The sequence below is a fragment of the Glossina fuscipes genome, unplaced genomic scaffold (assembly GCF_014805625.2).
Source record: "Glossina fuscipes isolate IAEA_lab_2018 unplaced genomic scaffold, Yale_Gfus_2 60, whole genome shotgun sequence".
NCBI lineage: Eukaryota > Metazoa > Arthropoda > Insecta > Diptera > Glossinidae > Glossina > Glossina fuscipes.
In genome coordinates, this window is record NW_023998432.1 from 1,330,936 (window position 1) to 1,357,543 (window position 26,608).

The 26,608-nt window shown below is 32.0% G+C and overlaps 1 protein-coding gene across 1 annotated transcript; it reads right to left on the reverse strand.

Annotated features, from left to right (window-relative positions):
* Window positions 1-577: 577 nt before the first annotated feature.
* Window positions 578-26,333, reverse strand: LOC119637664. Its single transcript, XM_038033860.1, has 14 exons — window positions 26,076-26,333; window positions 24,719-24,857; window positions 24,023-24,130; window positions 23,421-23,954; window positions 23,226-23,352; window positions 22,054-22,323; window positions 21,826-21,988; window positions 4,393-4,638; window positions 4,180-4,318; window positions 4,008-4,115; window positions 2,436-2,528; window positions 1,973-2,383; window positions 1,518-1,905; window positions 578-1,449 (listed from the first exon to the last, which is right to left on the reverse strand). The coding sequence occupies exons 1-14, from the start codon at window positions 26,267-26,269 to the stop codon at window positions 1,262-1,264; spliced, it is 3,108 nt and encodes a 1,035-aa protein (XP_037889788.1). The 5' UTR covers window positions 26,270-26,333; the 3' UTR covers window positions 578-1,261.
* Window positions 26,334-26,608: the final 275 nt, after the last annotated feature.

Genomic DNA, 26,608 nt, shown 5'->3' on the forward strand with positions numbered 1-26,608 from the left:
AATTGCATCCCAAAAAGGTGTGGTGTTACATTTTTCTGAATGTTGTTGTATGCAAATCAGGTTGAATTGAAAGAAAATTTAATTATGCGGAAAAGATCATAGCTACGTTGCGTTACTTTCTCAGATTAATAGTATAACACTTTTGCACGGGTATAGAGAATGATGGAGAGCATACTATTGACTTACGAATATCCTTCTAACTTGTGTGTTCGAAATGGAGACTTGAATATAAAATTAAGAAATAATCTCAATCCGATCAATGGTTCATTTCAAGTTATAAGAAATAGCTTGTACCTTAATTAAGACGCTTTTTTTTTTTGTTTTGTTATTAGGAATAAAATAACTTGCTTTTATTCCGCTTTACGTTTTCCTATTCGCCTGAGTAGCCGAAGACGAGGAATCTCGACTAGCAAGTCAATGGTCATGGGTTCGAATCACAAGTGCGGTAGAGTTTTTAATAAAATGCGATAGCCTTAGATGCTAGTGCTTGTAGAAGTTTAGTCTTAGAATTTATTTCTCTGGCGAAATTAATAATAATAATAATAATATGTTTTCAAATTTCTCAGTTCGCTGATATACATATTCAGTCGTTTAGATATTGCTATATTCGACCTATACTTAATATTTTTTATTTGTTATCATTTAGTTTTCACATTATTTCGTGATAAATGAAATGGATAGACAAGAGAAATATCAGTATCGTACCCTGCCGACCTCAGCTTAACATGATGTATAATTAATAGATTCTAAATTTATGATAAAATGAATTGATTTTGAGTAATATACTATGTGGTAGAAACGTAAAATCTTTCTTCATTTTTTCCTTTCTTTTTTTTTCATCACTTGCTGTTGCTACATTATGGGGTCGCACGTGTCAAGAACTTATTTTTTAATGCTTGAATTTTCGAAGGTGTTAAAAAATAAATTGCTTACGGTAAACCACAATATGATACGCCCGCTGTCATCTTTTCTACTTTCCTCGAATCATATCAGTTTTGTAAGAACATATAAAATTTTCCCTTAAATAGCTATAATTAATTTCGATAAATCTCTACGACCGTCGGTAATCATTTTTGTATGCTACGGAAGTAAAATAAAAAACAGGGCGATACCTCTCGTTTGCATTGTGAGTAATTTTTGCAATTTTGTTTCAATACATCGACAATATACATGCATATCAAATTGTAAGAGATAACATAAATAGAAAATAAATTTTCATGAAATATAATAATAAACCATATATTGTGATCATAAATTTTGTTTACGGGAGAGTTTGCGTGTCCTTTGGAATTTTATGAAAATTTAGTTCGATACAGTCTTTAACCGAAAGTAGAAAAGAATTAATTTCAAGGCGATTATCTCTTCTTGTATTCTTTGTTGGAGTGATAATAAAGTTTTTAACTAATTTAAAAATGGCAACTTTTATTTCACTCAATCCCAATTTTAAGCCTAAAAAAGTATGAGTAAGTATATTAGAAAGAGAAATGATTTTTTAATTAAATAAAATTGGTACTAACCGGGACACATTCTGGGTCCATCGCCGAACGGAAGAAATACACCCATTTCTCGAAACTTTTTTGTTCCTCCTAACTCTTCATTAAAACGTTCAGGCCAAAAATCTTCGGGATTTTCAAAATAATCAGCATCATGATGAAATGAATACGATGAAATATATACACTATCTCCAGCATTAAGGTTGACATGTTTTCCATTTTCGTTAACCTTTATGGTAATCGATTCTGCGCATAGTTTAAATAAAGTAGTTAACGGAGGAAATAAACGCAATGTTTCTTGAATGCATTGATCTAAATAGCGCAAGTTCATTAACTCATCATAACTTAAGGGTATTTCATTCTCATTTAGTTCGGCACGTAGCTTCGTTTGAACCCTTTCATTGCGAGCTAACTTTGATTATTAAAATCAAAATTTATTAAATAAAAATCTTCAAAGTTCAATAATTCGTTGCCTTTACCAACATAAGACAATGGGCTATAACAACTGCAACAGTTTCAAAACCATCAATTAAAAGAGTGGTGGTGTTACCGGCTATTTGCTCATCATTTAAAGATTTTTTGTCCTTAATTGCAACTAGATGACCAATTACATCGTTGGTAGGTTTTTCTGAACTTTTTTCCCTTTGATTCATTAATGTTTTAACTACATTTTGAAAAAAGTCATCGGTTTCTTTCGGAAAGAAACGTATAGGCCTTAGAATTCTCCAGCTAATGGTTTTTTCGTAAGAGCTTACACACTTTAAAGCCTGTTTCAACATATTGTCTGCCATTCGATGCAACGGCGACTTTTCATGTATATTTTCGAATATATTTTCTTCTATCCCCCATATAAATTTGCTCATAACGTGGATCGTAAAACGATTTGCTAACTGGAAGAAATTTTACACAACACTTTTAGAAAGCTGTTAAAAATTCTTTTACCTCCTTTGCGTTCAAGTACGTGTAACCTTGTCTCTCAATAAAACACACCAATTGATCAGCGCTTTTTAACATCGATACATAATACGAACGTAGCTGAAAAGATGACATAATTTACCTATATTCCAATCGTTTAGGAAAACGTTTTTTGAAATAGTGAACTTAAATGTAATGCTTTCAAAAAAAAAAAAAAAAAAAAAAAGATGAAGTGAAGAGGAAGCAATATTGGTTTTGTTTCAAATAAACCAGTTCGCCACATGGATTAGCTTCAAGAAATATTACAGAAGCGATCAAAGTTTAAAAATATCAGAAGCATAAAAACTGCGTTTTCCTTTATTGCCTCGCAATCAGTATTTGAACAGCTAACTTTTTTGTTTTTTTATTTATTATAGCAGCTTATTATAAAACCGGGGCGTACGGTCCAGATTAGATCTTTTCCAGTAAGATGAGTTCTCAATAAACTACGTTTTCATTCCCTCAATCTCTTCTACAACTGTGTTGCTTAGCATATTGAGTCGTTGGAACCACTTACATCCATTGTATTTAATTTAAGGTAAAGACATCTGGTTCCTAAGCAACACTTTTATTTTCATTTCATCAAAAGCTCGCGTCTGGTTCATTTTCTTCCCTTTGTGTCTTATTCTTCTTTGCTCAATTGGTAAAGAAACGTCTGTAAATGTATTTGCGGAAAGATTGTTAAAGAGCCTCTGAGTCCAAAATTCGAAAAAAAAAAACAATGTGTCACTCACCTATGACGTTTTAGAAAATTTTTGCAATCGATGACATGACATGCCATAATTTGAAGTAAAAAATAATTTAAAAAATACCCTAAATATATTCCTGATCATGGACAAATTTTATTGCTACGCCAGCCAAAAACACATTTGATTACATTTTCAAAATTAGCCTTAATTTCGGCAATAATTTGGTTAAATATTATTATACTGAAGAGAGGGAATAATAATATTTAAATGATGAAATAATCGATTAAGATCATTTTTTAACAGAGTTTATCTAAGCTTGCCTTGCCATTTTTTGGATCGCTTACTATATAACTCTTTGTTTTGAATCGTGATATCGACTAACTGTGTTATCCTAGTTGGTGTAGGCTATTTATTTTTGTATGCTTTTACTTGTTTTTGTGTTCAACATCCACATGTGCGCAAGAAAAAGATTTTCTTGATTTTTTGCGAAGCAATAAACATTGCGAAACTTATGAAATATAAATTATTTGCAGTATCGAAATTTTATGATTACCACAATTCTCTGCCATATCGCTTAAGAATATGATTAAGCATTTGAGAAATTCCTAGCGAAAAGCGAATAACTCGAATGGCTTCAAATCATTCGTAAATGTTGTAAAACTACCAGTTGACTAATGTTGTGGTTACTTCCGATCATAGTAATGGCGAGATGCCGTTGCGAAAGAAAAAACGCAAAGTTATCACATTTTTAACGACTGTAAAAACATAATTACTCGATAGCTTTGTTTGAAATCTTTTCGCAAACCACACAATTATCGCCCTTTTTCAATTTATGTAGTTTACTCGAAGTTTTGTCTTCTATAATACTTACACGATTTACGCTTAGGATTGGCGCTAAATCAGATCTTCTCGCCCTCCATTCTTCACCTGAAGTAACAAAGGGGCTACAAACCCTCAGTCGTTCTACCCGGGAAGATGTCTGTAATTCAAAGGAGTTCAATTATAATATGAATTCTTATATATTTATTCTCTAGCTTTTTCACCCATTTCGATGATTCATTAACTCGGAATTTCGTAAAATTATTTGTTAAAATTTCGGCAGCTAACATAGGATCCAAAATAAATAATTTAGGCACACGTCGTGAGAAAACACCCACGCAACGCTCAGACGTTTTATATTTACTTAAAAGTTGGAAAATTTCTTTAATTCAAAACAACTCTAATAGATTTAAATTTTTAATCTTTAGTTAACTCACATGTAAATTTCATGTAATTCTTCAATTAAACTGCATTGTCCTGCAAAAGATTTAGGAAATGTACCTTTGAATAGTTGCGGTCGGGGTCCTCTAACATTTCGTTTTCGCCAATAATCGAAATGCCATGTTAAATAGCAATAAACTGATGCAATTATCAAAATTGACAATAATATTAAGTAAATTAAAACTGAAATCATTTTTCTTCTCCACGCAACAGCGATACATTTGATAAGTAAATAAGTTAGTCTTTAACAATTCAATATTGAGCAAAAGTAAACTTAATAATAAACTGCACAGATTTATTTCAATAGAGCATAGAGAAGAAATAGAGATAAGGATAGAAAGAAAGGGAAAAGGGATAAGTGAGAGGTATAGGAAAAGAGATAAGAAAAGTTCATAACTTTTGAAACAAAAGCTTGAATTAAATGCACTGAATAAATATGCTGAATTAGTTTCATTCTTGTTAATATTAAAAAACTTTTAATCAATTTCTACATGTGTTCGTTTTTTCTTGTTGTTTTATTTTTCATATATTTTTCATTCAATAAATGTAATTTCACTCTTCACTAGTTGTAGAACTTCAAAATATGATTCGATTTATTACATATGTGAAAATATGCAAACTACAGACCAATACTTTTTTTGAAACTACTTCATCTGCATTGGATATAAATTGAGATTAAAAAAAAGTTAGAAATGAGGAAGCAAGTATATATGAAAGTCATTAATAGGAGTTTATATATTCATTTAAAACGTACTTTTAGTAAAGCACGCACCGTTTATACTAACACGAATACCAAAACAAAGTTTTCATTGAATTCTAATCGTTTAAAGAGTAAAAAAAAAAAATTCTTGAATATCTTCTAATTATAATTAATTAAAAGATATAATTACAATTTTTAAAGATATTTCGGCATTTCATATTTAATCGTTTATAGAGTAAAAATTCTTGAATATCTTCTAATTATAATTCATTAAAAGATATAATTACAATTTTTAAAGATATTCAGATCATTGCATATCAATCAAAGTATTCACCAACCAAAGTACACATATAAATCAAAGTTTTCGTATAATTTAGAGAAAATAATTACGTTGAAAAATTTCTTTAATAATTGGAAAAATAATTATCATTAGTTTTTCAGTAAAATAAAAACATAAAAAGAAAAGTCGTATATTAATCGATATATACCAATCAATAAGGTATTCAACACGTTTAATTAAGAGGAATAATTAAAAAAAAATAATGAATGAATATCTTTAAATTATAATTACTTAAAAGAAATAATTATAATTTTTGAAGACATTCGGCAATTAACATTTAATCGTTTAAAGAGTAAAAATTCTTGAATATCTTTTAATTACATTTAATTAAAAGAAATAATTACAATTTTTGAGGATATTCTAAAATAAAAAAATTATAATATCAAATCATACATTAATTAATATAATAATTCATACACAAATTCATAAGAAATTTAAAGTAATAAAATAAATATTTAAAAGAAAAAAAAAAGATATTTACGGTAATTCGTTTAATTAAATAAAGAATAAATTTTCATTAATATAAAATAATTCATTAAAAAAATTAATTACAATTTGTAAAGACATTGAAACCATTGAATAATTAAGTTTTAAAATTTCTTTAATAATTGCAAAGATTATTCTCATTAATTTTGAATTATTTGATAAACATTTTTCGCAGGTATATAGACAATAGGCAATAGAGAGAAGAATACAGGGATAGAAAACTGATCACAAAAAATAAAAATTAAAAAAAAAACAGTAAAAATTCTTTAAAATCTTTCAAAAGAGAAATAATTACAGTTACAAATATTAATTAGTTAATTAATTAATTGTTTAATACGGAGCAACATCAGTAAATTTAAAGTTCATTAAATAATTAGTTAAATAATTAATTAAAAAAAATCAATTAATTGAAAAATTAATTACCAATTGTTAAAACGGAAGAAAGGAAATGGAATTGGATATTCAGAGGATAGGAGGAATCAGTAAACTTAAAATTTATTAAATAATTAATTAAATAATTAATCAATTAAGTGAATTGTAAAATTACAATAATGTTAATTAATTAATTATTTCATTGAATTCTAATTTTGACGAAGTCTTACAGAAACTTATTTATTCAGCAACAATCGAAGGTAAATTTGACTTACTTTGCAACTGTTGATTTAATTCGCGAGAGCTTGAAATTTAAATGAATTTTTTATTAGAAAAAATTTTTATTTTTAGTCGTAAGTTATTTTTTAATTTTGATATCGTGTGTGTGATATAATGTGAATGTTGTGAAATGTGTTTTTTAAATATGTAATAGGGATTCCATTATTACTTTTTTTGCACGGTCTTTTGAATATATTTAGAGGTTTTCCATCTTATACGATTTTTCAAAGTTATAGAATATATTTCCATGTTTACCATATGCCTCATGTATTTTTTTACATTTTTTGCTTGGATTCCTAGGGGATGCATCTACCATGTAAAAAAAGAGTTGGGTGTATATGTATACAAGAGATGGAATTGAGTTAAAGAAAAACAATTCTATCTACTTTTTTATATCAAAATCTAAAACTGACGGTGTCAACGATGAATAGGCATCGGCTATCGGCGATATAAGAACAATTAGTCAAAGTATTAAATATTTTAGTCTATCATGCAATGACGTGAACACGATCTGTTAAATTTCACAAGAAGTAAAGTTTGAGCTTGCTGTCTGCTCGGTTTTCAACCAAAAGATGTTTTTTTTTAGATTTGAAGAACTTCATTTCATGGATATAAGAAAAATCACAGAAACTTATTAATGAACCCACATTTCGCCTCTCCACATTTAACTTAAGCAGAGTTGAAAAGCGCAATTTTTCTGACTGCAATATAAAGCTTCACTCATTTTTTTCTTATCTATCTATCAGGTAAATATTTAAGGCACTTTGGCACTATTTTTTGTCTATTGGTCCTCCAGAATATGAAAATTCAGCTTTGGTTAATTAGATAGAATGTGTCCAAAAAAGAAAAGCTGCAGTTTTTAATATATTTCCTTTATTAAGAGAGCTTGTAAAATGAATTAAATAATCCTTTGGAAATAAGGCGTGTCTAGGCATACAGTTCTATCAAAAATTCTTCCATATGTATTCCTAATTTTAATAAATCAACATAACATGTTGATAGAGGCGGTTCAATGATTTCACAATCGCTTTTTTGAACTTTACACCTGGAATAACGATTTAATATTCCATCCCATATGGCTTATGAATATACTGCCCTAATGAAGTTGTACACACCTATGTGGGAACGAAGGCAATAACGGCAACAACTTTGACATATTCGGCAATATTACAACTGCTGACAACAAAGTGACGTTTACAAATGTCAAATACAATATTGAATCTGTAACAGCAACAAGAACATCTTTTAATTCAAACTTACAACAAGACCTATGTCAGTTACACATGTGTATGCATTATATACCGAGACACGATTATCTGTTTGAAATGAAAAACACATTTCATGTAAAAGGAAAAGAAAAACAAAAAAGAAAGGAAAAAATCCTACACAAAATTTTACTGCAACAAACGGAATGAAAAAGGAATTGAAAAAAAAAAAAAAAAAACAAGAACACAAGAGAATAGAAAAGAAAAACACAAACATTTTCAATCAGCGGGTCTCTCAGATTCACGTTCTTCTGTCTATTCTTATTATTGAAAAAATAAAAATGGCACGCCATCACATTGCAGACCGACGAAAAAACCTTCAACCGCATGTGAATATGTAGTAGAAAGATATCGTTCTGTAACAGTGTGGGATATCTGTTCAAGTGCATGAGAGAAAAAATTACACCTAAAGTAAATTTGGTGTCAGTATGAATGAATGATGTATACAAAGGGATACCAAAAGTCATCCGTTGCTGTCATTATTTTTTGTTGTTGTTGCTCATGACCTTAAACTTACATACATTTTTCATTTTTAATTTTTTTTTTTTGTGTTATTCACTCTCAATTTGCTTTTCATATCCTTTCGACTTTTGACATAGATGTTTGTATGTTGCTATGCATTATTAGTATTAGAGTGCATTGAGCTATAAGCTTGTAGTGGCGATGGTGATGGTGGCAATTATTGCTGCTTTTTACTTATTTTGGGTCGATTTGTGGTTATCAATCTGTTCGCCCGTCTGTCTGCTGTGGTTCGGTCTTGTCTGCCTTATTCTCCGTCGAAGTTGTCATGTTGGTTTTGTCCAATAATTAACTTTGACTAATTTGTATCAAGTGTCATTGTATACTATTTATGTTGCACTTATAATTTCTTTTTTGTTCCTCTTTTATTTTTCTTATTCTGCTCCCCTTTTTTGTCAACTCTTTGACACCGGTTATGAAATACAATCGAATCATGTGTGTTTGAATGCGTGTGTGAGTGCGTGTTTCTCTTCCTTTCTCTCTCTCTCTCTCTCTCTCTCTCTCTCTCTCTCTCTATCTCTCTCTCCGTGTATATGCAAGTGTGCAGATATATAAGCGTGTCGGTAAAGTGAGAAAAGTGTACACAATTTTCTGACAACATCACAAATCGGAAAGTAATTAAATTGTATCAGATAATTTTCTTGATAATAACTGGAATGTGTATGTAACGGACACAATGAAAATTAATAGAAGATAATTGCATATCAAAAGTGTTGTCTATTAAACTATGTTATGTATGTGTATGTACAGTTTTATATTGTAATGAGATTAGAGTGAATCACGACAAGAAATTAAGGTCCGCGGCTAGTCGGAATTTGAGATCATTCTCATTTCTTTCAATATTAAAGTGAGATCAATAGCAAAATATTCCCAAAATTGAGAATTAAATGTAAAAAAAAAGGTAGCAAGAAAATTATATTCGATCGAAAAGAACTAAATTTTCATATTCTATAACATTGGATGGACGCGGCTGATTTTTCCTATTTCCGGAATACAACTGTAAGTTTATATCATGTATTTGTTGTACTTTATGAGTAACAAAACGGAAAACACGAAAAAAAGGTGCTAACAGCTCCTGTTATACAGACGTGTACGTGTACGTTTTTGGAAATTTTGTATCTTTTTCAAATTCTCTTGCAAGTTTACGGGCGCTACGTTAATTTTTGCGAACGAGAGGGTTGTAGGGATTTTGAAGCTTGTTTCTGCGCTTTATCAAGGTATTGCCAAAAAAAAAAAAATTATAATTTTGATACACTATAATATCAGGTAGGCGTGATCAATTTTCCCCATATTTGCTCAGGTTCACAAGCGCACCTACGGAGAAAAACTTTGAATGTTCCTGCCAAATTTGAAGTCGATAACTTTATATATGCTACCAGGAGAATATTTGTGACAGGTATTACACAGACGAGCACACAGCCAGACAAACAGGTGAATATGCTTAAATCTGTTCAAGGTTTGATACCGATTAAAAATGTGCGCACTTTGTGGGGATATTGCAAACGTTTTGACAAGACCAAGATGCTTCCATCCTTCGATAGTGGATATAAAACATAATAAAGGAAACACATTTGTTGGTTCGTGTAATTACTTCATTTACAGTTACTAAGCCCATTGGTTCCTTATAAAGATAAATATGAAGGGCAAGGCTACATCTTGCACTCAAAAATTTAAAAGGAAACGAGAAGCGTTTCCGGTAAAGGGCGTTACCAGTTAACCATTTTTATGCTGAAGAGTTAACGTTAGACTTAAGTTGCGTTTTATATAAGTGCGTACAATGTCGTTTCGCAATGGCAGTTTTGAGTAAGTCGGTTTTGGTGCCAAAAAAACATTGTATACCGGAACCATTATCCTGCTGCTACTAAGCTATGAATAATGCTTGTATTATGGCATTCGAAAGTTCAATGGTACAGACAAAAAGAAATATTTACACGCACGATAAAGACGATTTGGATAGACTTTTGCATTTGATGATCTCTTGTTGGTATAGTGTATTATGAGTTGCTCCCACGAGCAACGAATGCACGAGTGCAGTATGCGATAAGTCATGTTATTTCCTACAAAGCTACTTGCGCCTAGGTCATCATGGCTTTTAGAGTAATCATTCGACCGGAAACAATAATTTAAAGATTAATTTAAAGTTTGATATTAGTAGCTAGTCGTCATTGGTGTAAATATATCTTTTGACAGTTATTAAGTGGAATCGGGCTATATTCGTTAGAGAGGAATATTTTGATTTACAACACTGGTTTTACTTTTAAAAAAACGCATAAAACGCAAAAAACGTGCCATCAAAGTTCACTCTTTCACGCAAGGATCACAAAGTCTGGTAAAGTTAATTTCCTCTGTTTCTTCTTGGAAGTTATTAAAAAATAAATCAATAATCTTGGCTGAAAATTTTGTGTCAATTATTTTAGCGCAACCTCAGATCGTTTAGATCACGGCATCACAAGTGTAATAGGGAACCGTTCATTCCAACACTTTAATCCACATAAGATTAGATAAGTCTAAAGGAATCGAATATCACATTTCAAGAGCTACTAAATCATAAGATATAATTTAAATTATCTTTAAGTATTCTAGCGTGAAATTTTGAAAAAAAAAGAAAAAACAAAAAAAACAAAAACTCAATTTTATATACAATGACTTTATTTTCTTACGAAAATTGGAAAAAAAGGAGATAAAGTAAAAACAATAAAACGTAATCTGTTATATCGGAAATGATGCCTCTTTTAGGCATTTATGGAGTTTTTGTTAGCACTGAAGTAGAGTTATTGGATTCTCTATAAAATTCAAAACTCATACATCACCAATGAAACGCCATCAATATATGCGTAAATGATGAATGAACGCCATTGAAATTTAATGCTGGCAGCTACCGAGAAGACGCAGGAGGAAGGGTGAGATTTTGAAAAAATGTGATGAACAAAATCAAGTGGTAAATTGCAAACATATTCAGTTATAAGCTTGAAAAATTCAAATACTACCCGCTACCCATCAGAGAATTTATGCTGAGGGTGGCCGATTATATAACCACTCATGAGCCATTATAGTTGCGCTCAAATAAATGGTCATAAAACAGCTTACAAATGAATTTTTTTGTTTATTTATTTTTCCTTTTTCCTTTTTTGTTTTTGTTTTTTGTTTCTTTCCTTTATGCTATAAATGTTAAAATGAAATGCAAAAGCTAATCTTTAGTATTGTCATAGCCGGATATGTTCCCCAGAGGAATACTTTGGTTTAAATATAACCAGAACAGTTCGTTAATACAAGCAATTGCATAAGCTCTCGTCGTATGTTCTGTATTCTTCGAAAAAAAAAAAGAAAAGAAAACTGCTTTAGTAACTGGTTTAAGTCCAAGTGTCAACCAATCTGTATGGATTTCATATATGAATGAAGTAAATTAAAAGAAAATCTGGCAAAAATCGGTAATAATAATATAAGGGTAGAAGAAGAATGCATTGTAAATACTTTTTCTCTCGTCCTTACAAACGATTAAAATTGTGCAGTGGCTTGTGAAATGGGGGTAAACACTACATGTGCCTTAGTTTGAGTGTATGGTTGCACTTATTGTTTTTGCAGCTGTTGCGGCACTTTACAAAATTAAATTAATTTGCCACAAGCTTTGTTGTTGTTGCCCTTTTATTTTTCTGTTTTGCTGTTGTTGACTTTTTTTTTTTTGATATTTTTTTTTTTTTTTTTTTTTTGATATTTCTCATTTCATTTTCATTTTGTAATGTTTATCCTTCTCGGCCCTGGCTCAGGGCCATTGCCTGCCAGCCAAACTAATTTCATTTCATGTTGCAAATACAAAAATTGCCTACAATTTAAGAAAGGATTGCCATACAGAATAAATAAATGCCATTAAAGAGATGGGAGTTGTAAATTAAGTTGATTAATATTAAAGTAAAGCGTTGCGATATGGAACGAGGAACAGAAATTGAATTAGAGTTAATTAAAAAAGTAAATTAAAATATTTAATGTATCACGTATACTTTTTTTCCATTCATTAACAATAAATTTTATTGATTTCCACTCTTTGAATTTATTATCTTAAGATATAATTCCCGTCTATATTATAATTAATGAATATTAGAAATTACTGGAGGGACGAAAGAGTACAAACTTTGAGGTTAATTACTTTAAATTACATAGTTATCAGACTCCGTTAGTTGTACAAAAACACAGCGAGGCGCAGCGTTAAGCAGGTCGAAGCCATGCATTTCCAGTTCTAAGTTCTTCATTTAAAAGTAAAATTAAGCAAAAATCGATTGTGATCATTTATTGTGAGTTTAAATTATATCTTTTACATAAGCCAATAGATAAATTTTGCAGTTGAAAAGGATGATATTCACTTATTTTATACGTGTCCAGAGTTTACGGTCTTGACGTAGATTCATTGACAATTTTCGAAGTGAACATAACAATAACAGATGGTTCTGTTAAGGAAAGTTTGCGCGTGCCTTGATAACTACTCACCACAATTTCGATTATTTGGACGCGCAATTAGAATTGCTTGAGCGATTCGATTTCAACATTTTTCTGAATATCAAAAATTAAACGTCCGGCTGCTTTTAAGTATATGTTTTGAAAAGCAGGACTTTTGCGAGAAGTTTTGGATAGTTGAATTGAAAAGTGGCCGTAACATCTTGGGCAAAGACGGGCGTCTGCAGCAACTAAAACTGTAACCGTTATGTTATGCCTTTATCCACTTTAAGTTCAGCTTTTGAATCCTATTCTCTATAAGGGATTTTCGTGGAAAGAACGCCTTATATGACAAATATTTTAGAATGAAAATTGTTCCATAAAGCAATTTGATATAAAAATTAGTTGTAGAAAATGTGGATCACATTGGTTTATTTTTCAGATCGCATCGTATATGAAGGTACTGACACTTTATATGTTGACAAAGCCTAATTTATTGTTCTTTATGATGAAAATAGGTGAAAAATAATACTATCTTTTAGAAAAAAAAAAACTAGTTTTGCCAACTTTGGACCGTATCAGGCTACATTTTGGGGCCCCTCTTGTATAAGAAAAATAAACTTGTACACGGCGACAAAGTACAATCTTTTTTATTTCATTCTAAAACTAAATGAAAAAGTGTATTGATGTAAGGTATATGCTGATCGATCTTATCCACCTACAATGGTTTCATTTGTTCACGTTAGATAACGATTTGACATATGAATTTAGTGAGCTAGGCCTAAGCAACACAGGTTTATTTTTTAGATCTCTTTTCGTACAAGGATTCGCATAAAAAGTAAGCTTTTATATGATAATAAGGCCTAATTCATCGTTAGAAATGAAAAAAGACAAAGTATAATAAATAATTTGATTAGAAAAAAACTATTTACCAAATATGCACCATGTAGTTAACGTTTTCAACATATTTCCACACTTTCGATTATATAGGAAGCACTTTATCCTGCGTTTAGATCCCATGGTGTGCTATCATTGCTTCGGCAGACAATGTGTTGCGCTAATTCTAAGGAATAGGAAGTTCTGAACATCCGCTTTCCACAAAATAGAAATCCTTTAGCGCTTATAATCTTGCCCAGTATTGAATGCAGACGTTATTTCTCTTGCTCATAAGCTTTTCTATGCCATATTTGGCTCCGAGTACTTGATATCTGAAATATACTTCAAAGTTCCGCAACGAGTGTCCAGGCATATCCGAATACTCAATACAAATTACTGAAAAGCAAATTATGGTAATATCGATCCTACCCAAAGCTAGTGCAAACAATATACTGGGAGCCGTAACTTGACAGACTTTGGCGTGAGTGCTTCCACCACAAAGTCGAAGGTTATTAAATAATTGAACACTCTGCAATTAAGGGTTTTATTCGCCTTGGTTGGTGATCAGCTGAACCATGGTGTTATCATATTTAAAGTTTTACGAATTTTTTTATCTACGGTTACGTTTATGATGTCTGTATTGTTTGACTGTATGATATTTATATGGGTTGAAATGCACTTTAAAACTGTTAAATATATACTCGGGATCAAAAAAGTCGTACACCTCCTATATTTTCCCTTGGAACTTAAATAGTTTTTAAATTAAATGTAGGCGAAAACACTCAAACCCGTCCAGGACCTGAAAAACAGACTATAAGAGGCATGGGGTAAGATCCCTGATTCCTCCATAAATTGTACAAAATATATCAAAACATTTAAATGACATTATTAAACAAAGGGGATGCCCCAGCAAGCATTAATTTTTGATAATATTCTGTTTTTTTCTTCGTATCGTTCCTTATATGAAAAAATCCAATATTAATGACGCTATGTTTTTGAAGTGGTTGAATTTATTTAATATGTATATGTAATAGTAGTAAAAAATAATAAAAAAAAATTTTATGTTTTGACAATCGAGTAGGTTTAACAAGCGTTTACTTTTTGACGAACGAAAAAACTGAATATTAATAAGACTCACTGTATTCAGCATCTTATTTATTTTAAATTTTTTCTATCTCTAGTGTTGAGCGTGAGTGTATCTTTTTTTTCAATTCGACTACCGTTACCGCTTTCTTTAATAAAATTTTGTAAGCTTGCGCATATATTCTTCCACTTGAATTTCACTTTATTACAAATTGTGTGGTTTACGGTAAGCGGTGACGCCATAAAATATTCAATGCCATTGTCAAGGAATTCCTTATGCAGTGACTTGCAAAGGAAACTTATTTGGCATAGAAAACATACTCATACGAACAAATACAGGTACTTTTATATCAATTATATTGTCATTTAATCTCACATATTTGCAGGAAATATTGCTCCTGCTAAAGTGATGCGAAGAATACAATTAACTGAAAATAGTTGTTGAGCTTATTTGAAGTCATTTAACTGTTCGTTATTTATTCAAAAATGTCTGAATTCTGTTTCGACTTCGATGAAGAAGCTATCTATACCTTTAGATTACATTACATTATAAAAAACGACAAAAGTTCTTATGACTTACTATTGAGGTTAAAATTTTTTCATCTATACAGAGGTTACGTAATTATACTAACTGTGTCATTCCGTTTGCAGTATTCAGAACCATGCTGTACCCCTACATACCGTCTGATTTGAACTGCTAAAGACATTTGCTTACGAAATTGGGACGTAGCTGATTACGAAGAAAAGCCGTGAACAATTGGTTGGTGGCGTTATTTCGAGTAAATGTTGGACTTCTTGCAGTCAGAAGTAAGTTATGACCGACTCAAGGCGTACGGACTTTGTACAAAACTGCGTTGCATAAAAAGAATTTTTTTTTTTTTTTTTTTGGAAAAGAAGCCAAATAATGCATAGACCCATAAAAGAATCTGCTTTGCTTGCGGCCAAGAGGGAGATAAATGTTATGTGTAGGTTAGAAATTTCTCTGCTCAAGACGTTGTTTGCTGCAGTTGCCCAATTACAAAAAGTACGAACGATATTCGCATAGCGGTCCAGCAATAATGACATCTAGCGATGACATTGTCAAGATGGACGGGCGCTTAAACCATTTTGAGAAAGCAATTTACGTCGAAAATCCATGTCACGGGTTTGTGACAGCAACTGATTCTAAAAATTGGTTTTATATGCGAATTTACGCTGAGAGAGCAATGCATTAAACTCGAAACATTCCCAAAATGGTGAAGTTTAACGGTATAGGATTGTAAATCAAAAGCGATAAAAAATTAACCATTTATGGTAAAGTTTACGATGACGCTATAATATAGATAACATTTTCTGCGCATTTCGTGGGCGATAAATGTATATTTATGGACAATCCAAATTTTATTAAAATTCTACGAAAAAACTTCAAGCAACTGAACCATTGCAAGGGCTTAAAGGAAATGCTGGAATTTTTAATATGTCATTTCAATAAGAAATTTAGTATTAAAATTAGTTATGTTTCTACTTTTCAAATCTAATTGTGCTTAGGTGAACTCACATAAAATCAAAGCGTGTACTGGGTTTTAGTTTACTGGGGGGCAATTTATGGGCTTTTAATAATGCCAAGCGCTATGAATTTGACGACCGGTTCTTAGCAAATTAACTCAATTTCGTGTGATTACTAAGAATTAATATTAGAGGTACATTAGGGTATACTAAAAATTTATACACACGTATACATGTTTCGATGCTGTCTATGAAAATATCTTAAATTGAACTTGGTTAAGAAGTTGAAAATTATTTTTGCTTTGCTATACTTTCTTAATGTACTTCAATTTTCTTTTTGAGACGTTTATCTTTAATTTAATTTTTGTCTCTTTATTACTCTACTTCAGAGACCGTAAAGAGGAATTTGCAGTTAACACATTTATTCCATTAACGCTTGCAATTGTTGGCGGCAGGCTGTGACAGAATTCAATGCATCATTATAAAGTATTATAGCACGGCAAGTCTATCAAGCATGGAAATCATTAAACAGAGTAGAACATTTCAATGGTATATCAAGAGTGGAGTGCAGTGGAGGGGCTATAGATATGCCTTTCATAAAAACTGCAAAAATATATTTTAGAGGAATGGTTATTATAATGAAATTCAATATGTTAAGAAAAAAAAATGAAAAAGAAGAAATCTAAGGGAAATGTGCGTGTGCAACCTCCTCTTATACCAAAGTCAACGTATCCGCATTATTTTTTTTGTACATTTTAGCATTTATACTCATATTCGACACCATTGACAGTTTTATTAAATTTTGATCGATTTATGCGGTTTATAAAATACGATCGAATCAAATGAAATATTTTTGCTGTTCTTGTTGTTAAAACTCTCGAATTTCAATTGAAGAAAACAATTTTCATTCTGCAAACGAATTCAATCGAAAATTTTTCAACATTAATTGAACATATTTTTTTATCCAACAACTTTGGTGTTCGCAAAGATTTTAATCGAATGAAAGAAAAACGAAAACAAAATAAAATCGAAAATACACCCACTGACCAATTGAACTGTTGCCTTAGTAAAAATAAAAAAGGAAAAAAGAAACCAAAAAACCAAAAAATTATCGTGCGCACAGTTACATGAATGTTGCGTGTTTCAAGCAGAAACATTGCAGAAGAAGCCACAACGGCTATAGCACAATAGCAATCAAAAAAACTATTCACGAAAACTGCGAAATCTATGCTTATTGAGTTCTTGCTAAAGGATTGCGTGTTGTTATGGGGGTGGTGCTAAAAGGTTGGAAGGTGTTGTAATATGCTTTTTACTTTTTTTGTAAAAGTAACAAGTGAGTCTGCGTGCGCGCACATAAGTGTATGTATGTTAATTATTGACCGATTATTGTAAGAAGGCGTTCAAGCTAATACGTATATATGTACACGTATATATATTTTTATATTTACACATATATTTATACGTATGTCTACGTACATATATTTATGCGTATATATACGTATACACACACCTATATATATATATATATATATATATATATACATACAAACATACACACACACACACACACACACACATACACTAGCATATATTCAATGTCGGGTTGGAGAATCAAAAGATATATGATCGCTTTCTTGCCACAAGGAAAAGGCTGACCGGAACTATGGTGTCATGCCTTGTTGTGTAGTTAGTTGGTTAGCCAGTGGGTTGAAATGCTTGGTTGTTAATAAAATTATGTTTGCTGCTTGTTTAACAAAATCGATACAAAATTTATATGCACTTAACATGCACTGCTCTTAATTGCACTATCGTTATATTCACCACCACCGGTACAAGCTTAAGGTAAACTAATATCTTCGTTCGATTGGCAAAAAACAAAAAACACACTTCAGATGCCGCAGAATAAAAGGACTCAGTCAATTTCAAATTTTAAGTTTTTTCTCTTCTAATTTCGTCCATTCGTTCAGCTCTTTGTTTTTGCAATTTTTATGCTCAAAACATTGAAGTAACAAATCAATCGATTTATGTTCTTAGCATGTGAATTCGCGAATTGGCGGTAAGCTCGAATAGGAAAAAAATGTCCAGATCAAACCCAAAGTAAAGTTGGTAATCTATAGTAAGTATCGATAGGAGATTTGATAAAAGAATATTTACCAAAATTATAATATTTGGAAAACGGTATTCATCGGCATGTTCTTCATTGTACGTGCAACTACATTTGTAAACGTAATTCTCTTTCTTTGATCTAAATTACATGAAATGAACCCACGCCCTTACTTTCCCTACAGATTAGAGGTTTTGTCAAATATACGTGATTGGTGTCAATAGATTTGTTTTTAAATGATTTAATTTCTTTTGCTTTCTTAGGTAATTTTTGAAAAAAGAAATAATTTATATTTTATTTAAATGTAAATAATTTTCAAAGTTGAAATACAATTAGCTAAAATTGCCCATTTTTCACTCTGTCACTGGTTCTATACATTATGGGTTCCACCTAAAATTAGATGCGTTAAATATTATTTCACCGTGCGATGTACAAGCAATGTCGTATAAGGAACGATTTGAGAAGAACATTGTCGGGCAGTGTTAACGGTGATTTACAAAAATCTTATTTGAAATTGCAAATTTTGTACGGAACTCGAAATATCCATTGGCGAATCTCTAATGCAGCCTAATAGCCACAACACACATTACGGCAATTGATAGTGGCTGATGAATTTGTGGCAAGGGTTTAACGTGGGTTCCTGCCTGTACGGCTTAACCCCACGGTGGCCCAAACCACTTTTTAAGCGTACTACGCCCCCTGGCGAGTTAGACAATCCCCACAGAGTAGGGGCCTAAACAGCACCAGAGTCCAGAATAGTTTATTGTGTATGGAACAATAAACCCCACTCTGGTGAATGGCGAGGCCTAGCTGCACTCAATTGTTCCATTTTAGCTAGGAACTCGCCAACCACAACCACCACGAGTACTCCCCGAAGGGCCGCACCCAGTAGTCAGGACTCACCAATTGATCAACTGACTGCTTCCGCCATAAGGCTTCCACTGTGCTTGTTGATCAATTACCACCTTTACCCGCAGGCATCCATGACATGTGTTCAAAAGTAAAAATAGGTAAAAGGGGAGAACTTATTCGTCATATCCCTTTTCCATTTCTGCATGTATTAATTAATTTACCAGACATTTTCTTTCATTCGGCCAAAGGGAAAGCCGTCCGTCAATTCCTTTTTGCATGTATTAATTAATTTACCAGACATTTTCTTTTATTCGGCCAAAGGGAAAGCCGTCCGTCAATTCCTTTTTGCATAAATAGTGTAATTAATTTATTTATTTGTTACGACTTAAGAACAAGTCCATCATATACCCGCAGGCATACGTGGCTTAGTGAGCGAGCTTCCTGACCCTCGTGGCTCCCAGTTTATTTTGCAAAGCCTTATGGCATACTTTGGGCGTTTGTTAAAAAAACAACCGTACTTGCTTCGGATCCTCCATACTTTCCTGGTAGCTAACACCAATGAACTACTTTTCTTCAAGATATATAGGTCTCGGGTATTGCACTGGACATGGCAGACAATCCAATGCACTCTACCATGCACTCGCTAGATTACTACCTTCATTGTACTTCAAACCATTCAGTATATTTCCTCGGTAGTAACTAGCTTATTGAGTAAGAGCTCTTCTTCCAGCCAACCCCTCCACCATCTATCAGAAACTCGTCGCCGAGTTAGCAGCCCAAAACCTTAAACTCTTCTTAGCCGTCCCGGGGATCACCGCTGGGAGGTGAGAGTTTCGACACATCTATGCTTCTTATCAAAGCATAGTTCATCTCCCCAGTGGCTGATGAAGTATGAAGAAGACGTCGTCATTGAGACGAGCATAGTATCTGATAATTAGGGCGATTGTAGCCAAAAGCAGGGCACATTAGTGATCGCACACTCCAGCTGGTAAATTAATCTCAGACTTCCTCTGTCAACACTTAAGCAAGAGATAGTTATTAATAAGAAACGGTTAAAACTTGCTAGCAGGGAGAGTATAATTTATAAGATTTGTTCAAAAGCGAGCAGAGCTTTATAAAGCTGTCACGTTCTACGCCATCTGTTATTGCCTATTTGAGTTGCCGAAATAGATCTGTCAGTTGTACCTTACCAGACGTGGCCAGCTTATCGCAAAAATGCAAAAGTCGAGTTATGTAGGTTTTTGATCAAATTTAACTGCATCTAGAATGTACTAAAAAGAATGTGCTAAAAAGCTTAATAATCGAAATATGCAGCGTCATTATTTAAGATCTTTTGCCATTTATCAGGTAACATATGGATGCCGTCGCGGTAGAAACATTATGGCTCCGAAGTGAAATAGTCATAGACCGATTTTTTATCTTCAACTTTGCAGAGTTGCTGATTTATTAAATACGTTTGCATCGATTTGAGGATCGACATGGAGGAAACATGTCTGGAGAAAGTGGCGGGTGCGATAAAACTTTGGAGCTTAAACTGAAAATCACTTCCTAGGTTACGTTTGCTAACCACAGATGAACTTGAGCGAATTTTCATCGTTTTCAAGGCTTTCAAAATTTATTGCCAAAATCTTGCAAACCACTTTCGTTTCGTAGCTTTCTGCATTTTCATTCCAAGCTAATTTAATCATTTCTGATGCTGTCCTTCCGAATTAACTCAGTTAAAAACACAGCATAATGCCTTATTTCATTTTGGGAGCCCCAGGTAGTTCAATTTCTGATTTTGATATCGTAATTTGTGAAAGAGTTCTATCCGAAGTACCTACAATGGGACTTTCGTAATTTGTTGGTAAATATAAGAAGAAATCATATTATGAAATCATATTCGAAATTTAAATTCATTTCGTGTTAAAAAAATTTTCTATTTAAAAAAAAGAGAAAAAGTTATTTTAATTTTTATTTAAAATTTCAACAGATGCTGTTTGTTGAATTACCCCCTATATAAGTATCCATCAACAGACAAAAAACTCCTGACCACAATATGTTCCGACCGAAATGTAAATTTCATTTCTTGTTTACTATACTCGTTTCGGGTTTACCATTGCAGACATGAGGGGCGCAGTAGGAGAGGTAAGGAGGTCATTTGTGTTTCATTGCTAAAGATTTTTTTTTGACTCCCTAACTTACAATGTATGCAATATCCTCAGCTAAATGTTGTTGTTGTGCCGTAAAAATATTTTACTCTTTCGCTGTGTGCTCTTTTGCCATGTAATATATAACATCATGTTTGGCATTTATGGTATGGTATGCCCATCAGTAAATAAACCATAAAAACCACACCTGCTAACCCAGCAACCTATCGTCTTCTTTAAGCTGTTGTGAATAATAACTTTATTAGAATTTCGTAGATTTTCTTTATCTATAAACAGAACAGTTAGCGTGTATAAGGTTAGGAAGTTCATATCATACGTAAATTGCTAATCAAAGGACTAAATATGGGCATGCTTAGGAGAAGTTCCGTATATTGTCAGTTAAGTGTTTGCTGTTTAAATCCTTCAACGCGCGGTATGTCAATTATTAATAACATAATTTATTTTCTAATATATAATTTTTTTTAAAAGTATGATGTTTTATGATATTAATTACTTTAATGGTTTCATATCTAGGTGTACGCCACCTTCTAGACCAGTCATGAAGCCGTGCGTCTCACGATAATTATCGTTACGCGTACGCTCATTAACTGTCAATTCAAAGTGTTTAATTATCTCCACAATGGCAGTTTTGATTTCAGCTAAAACAAAATTTATACCTGAAATGAAAAGCAGAGTTTTCCTTGTTTACCTCAATTTTCTGTTTTTGTATAAGTTAAGCTACCTATACATATCCTTGGACCATCGCCAAATGGTAAAAAGACACCCATATCTTTATATTTTTTTGTACCACCATTCGCTTCATCGAAACGTTCAGGCATAAAGGTATCTGGTTGGGGGAAGTACTCCTCGTCGCTTTGAAATGATTGCATGGAAATAAAGCAAACGTCGCCCGGCTTTAAAGAAACCAACACACCGTCATTATTTTGAAATTCACAGGCTTCCGTGCAGATTTTCGATAGAAATGGCAAAGGAGCATATAAGCGCAACGTTTCTATAGCAAATACGAGAAAAGACATTTAATTGAATATTTTTTGATACTTAGCAGTGCTTTTGTTTTATGGCTTTAATGCCATACGAGATGCGAGATATTCTGAGTTAAGGACTGATATAAAACTCATTTCTGGTTCGTAAACCGCAAAGATAGTTTTCTCTATCATTGATTTGTGATTTAATATTTCATTTAACAAAAAAAAAAAAAAAAAAAAAATTGACCTACGGTATAACTAGTCTTCAATATTTTCTCCAATTCACTGATTATATCAGAAACATTGCTTTCAATTTCAAATTATCTTCAACATCGCAGAATGATATGGAGTCTGAAAATGAAGATCTGTTTATTCTTGCATAAGTATGATAGTTATTAAAATAGATATATTAAGAGGACATCAAGAAAAAAGAAGAAAACGGCTCTAGAAGTAAAATATTTAAAAGATAATTTATACGATCGCTAGGCTATATATGTTTTTGAACCGTCTCATTAAAAGTGAAAAGCAAACACTTCTTAACCTGCAGACGCAAATAAACTAATTTCAAATAAACTAAATAAAACTAATTCAAAGGTAAAATAAATTAATTTCAAAGGTTTGAATTCTACAATCTTTACAGTTGATGGGTCTTATAAAAGACAATTTTTAGTTTCAGTTGCATTAGCTAAAGAACGTTATTTTCATCTAATGAGTTTGTTCAGATCGTTTGCGTATATAAAAATATTTGCTAGAGTCCCTTATTAACACTTTTGCTATACTCTTTTTAAATAATTATACTCACATCCAAAGTAAATATTGGTTAAGAACGAAGGACTTGGGACTGTTATATTTTTGCGTAATAATATAATAGAGCTGTTGCAAACTCGCGTTGCGTTTGTGCAAAGAAAAAGAAAAATGTAAGACTTACCGGCTATACACTGGTCCAAATATGGCATTGTCATCATATCATCATATTTCAATTCACCTGTTGTTGGATCAATATATTCTTGAATTTCACGTCGTAGTTTTCTTTGTGTGTAAGGATAACGAGCGAGCTGCAATTTTTGATGACATTTAAAAAAAAAAAAAAATAATAATATTATCGTAAGCAATCATCTCCTACCAGTAATAAACAATGACAGATTGATATGGCCGCTGTTTCGAAGCCATCGTAATGTACTGTCAACTGATGAGCAACAATCTCATCGTTAGTGAGTTGCTTTTTATGTTTCAAGTCTAGCAGATATTGAAGGAAATCCTGAGATTTGTTCTGAGTTTCCATACTATTACGCATTTTTATGGCCTTCTCGGTTAGTTTCATAAAATAACGATCTGTTACTTCAGGGAAAAACCGTTCCTCGTAGATGTACTTTATAAAGGGAAAGATGCCACTAACGAAGAAGAAACGGAAGCCGAGTAATGTCTGATACACCATTCTTTTAGACATTTCAATAAAGATGGATTTTTTCTTGTTGCTAGTCGTTGATTGAAAACTTCCAGATTCTATACCCCAACCTATTCCGGCCACTATTTCAACAGTGAATCTTAGGGAAATATCTTTCCCATCGAAGGTTTGACAACCATTTACGTATTCGTCGTTTAAATGTGTTACAAGTTTTTTAGCGCTGGCGCTCATAATAGGATGCATAGCTTTTATCTTAAAGGAAAATGAGAGAAGTGCTTTAAAATCAAACCAATTTCATCTTAAAAGAATAAATCATTTACCCTGTTATATGATAGGCCCGGTACAATTTCAGCCCGTTTTACTTTCCATATATGAAATGAAGTATTAAATGGATTTAAACCCGCCATTTTGTCTTTTTTAGCATTTACCTTTTTGATATACACAAAATTTTGTTTAGCTTCGAGCCATTATTAATAATACACCTGCTTGTTATACCCACCACTTAATCCCCTATACTAACTTTTCCAATTTATAAAACAGGTTCAAAATACGAATAACAATTTGATTAGCTTGCCACTATTAATGGAGTTTTCGCTCTCTCTCTGTGCATTCGTTTCTTTACGGGTCGAGATATTAGTTTATTATTTTCTTCAGTGTAGGGCAATGTTTTGGACAGATTGCTTTGGGATGATAGTTCAGATTCCTCGAAGAAGTTAATAATGACGGCGAATCATGAAAATTGTTGACACAATTTCAAGCTTTTTTGATCACATCGTCCCCCTTTGTGACATCTCTAAACAGAAAACAAATTTTATTTACCAATGCAGATTGATGAAATAATCGATTTGGTTGTTGGAAAAGCGAGAGCTTTTACGGATTGAACTTCACGGATTGAGTTTCAATGGATGTATCTTTAGCAAAGCACTGCGTTATTTTAAAAATTAGAACAACCTATGTGGTGGGTAAAACAATATCTAAACCAAATCGGGCTGAAGCCCATCACTGGCACATATTACCCACTGAGTTGACAGATTTATTTGAAAATGTTTGAATTTATTTATTAAGATCTCTTTGCATAATTCCGGATCCAACACGAACAGATACGGCTTCCGGGTCATAAAAACTCCAACAAATTTTGTTTTTCCTTTAAAATTTCTGTAAAAATATTTTCCCGATTTATTAGCTGTTAGTTTTGAAAGTGCTATAGGTGCACTTAAAAAAAGATGAAATGAGCTGAGGTAAACTGTAATGAGTTATAAACAAGCAGCTTGTCTCAATATTTATAATCGTACGTGTCAATGGATGTTATAAAATGCTATAGCCAAAATTCTTCTTTTTTTTTTTTCTTTGAAAGTAGAATAACTCTACGCGGAGCTAAAAAAATGGTTTTTATATCCATCACAAAAAGATATGGAGTAGGTTCATTTGCCAAAACTTTGCAACACCAAGAAAGAAGCTTCAGAGATCCCATAAAATGTATATATGCTTGAGCGGCATCAAGATTTAAACCGATTTGAACATGTCCGTCTGTCTGTCCGCCTTTGTTATGACTGTAACAAACATTCTTTTGAACGCAAAAATGAAGATATCGACCTTTTGTCATTTTTTACTTATTACTCAGATATTAAAGTCAACAATACGGAATGCTGAAAACGATTCTGTATATTCTGCACAAGAAGATATATTATCAGATTAATGTTTAATTTGGAGGATTCGTTGTTCCTGAGTAGTGTAATTGATTAGGTGTCAAATAGAAACGCTTAGAGAATAGAATGCGACAATGTCAGTGCTTTAATTCTAAATTAAATATCGAAGATATCGTGCCGTGTTTGATTAACGTTACATAAATATATATAGATATATATATATATTCGAAATCCGTTTATTTCATACCCATATCGATAGATCAGATTGCAAAGATAACGTTCATCAAATCAATCTATAAATATATATACATAAACAGAAGATAGGTTTTTGAAGACACGATGGATATTTCCACTTTCATTCTACAACATAATAAAAAAAAAAAAAGAAGAAGATCAGCCATACCGAGCAAAGTATGAAAATTTACTTTTTTCGTTGTTTTTTTGGTCTTTTTTAGAATAATTCCGATAGATATGAAAGACTCGGTAGCGGACGAACATAATTTTTCGACTTTTTGTTTTTATAAACAATTTTAATAAGTATCATTTGATAATAAAATTTGAAAACTTAAAAGACATACAGCGTTACACATATCAGATTAAGTTTTCGTAAATTAATTCAAATACAAGTTCTTAAGTATCTCGACACATGAAAAAATGAATTTATACCACTCTCAAAAACAACAACTCATTTGTTGTTATAAGTACGTTAATCAAATGTGTTTATTACCTGTAAATTTCATCCACATCATAAAAAAAATTTCGTTTACCAGTAATTGTGGAAGGAAATGTTCCAAACAAAGGTTTCGGCTTTGGTCCCGGCACATTTCGCTCCCTCCAATAATGAAAGTTCCAAGTTAAATAAACGTAGAAGGTTATTATTAAAATAATTATAGCACTTAAAAATGACACGATTATAAACATTTTTGTTTTTTATTTTTAATTGACTTTTATGTGTCCACCGTTCTGATGTCGATTCACATATGAACACAATCTGATAACTATAAGAACTTTAATAGTCAATCCGCGGTTTGATTTAGATATCAAATACCTGGAACTTGGGGAAATTATGTTAATTAAAATTTAATCTCATTGAATATAATTAACATAGAGGTTTTTCCAAAGAAATAATTAGTATTTAATCTGTAAAATGTAGCCTGTACGTAAAAGTGACCTAATCATAGCCCCCGTCGAACGATAGCGGTAAACACGGCTTACCATTCCAGTTCTGACAACCACCAATAAATAACAGGCGCCCCTTTG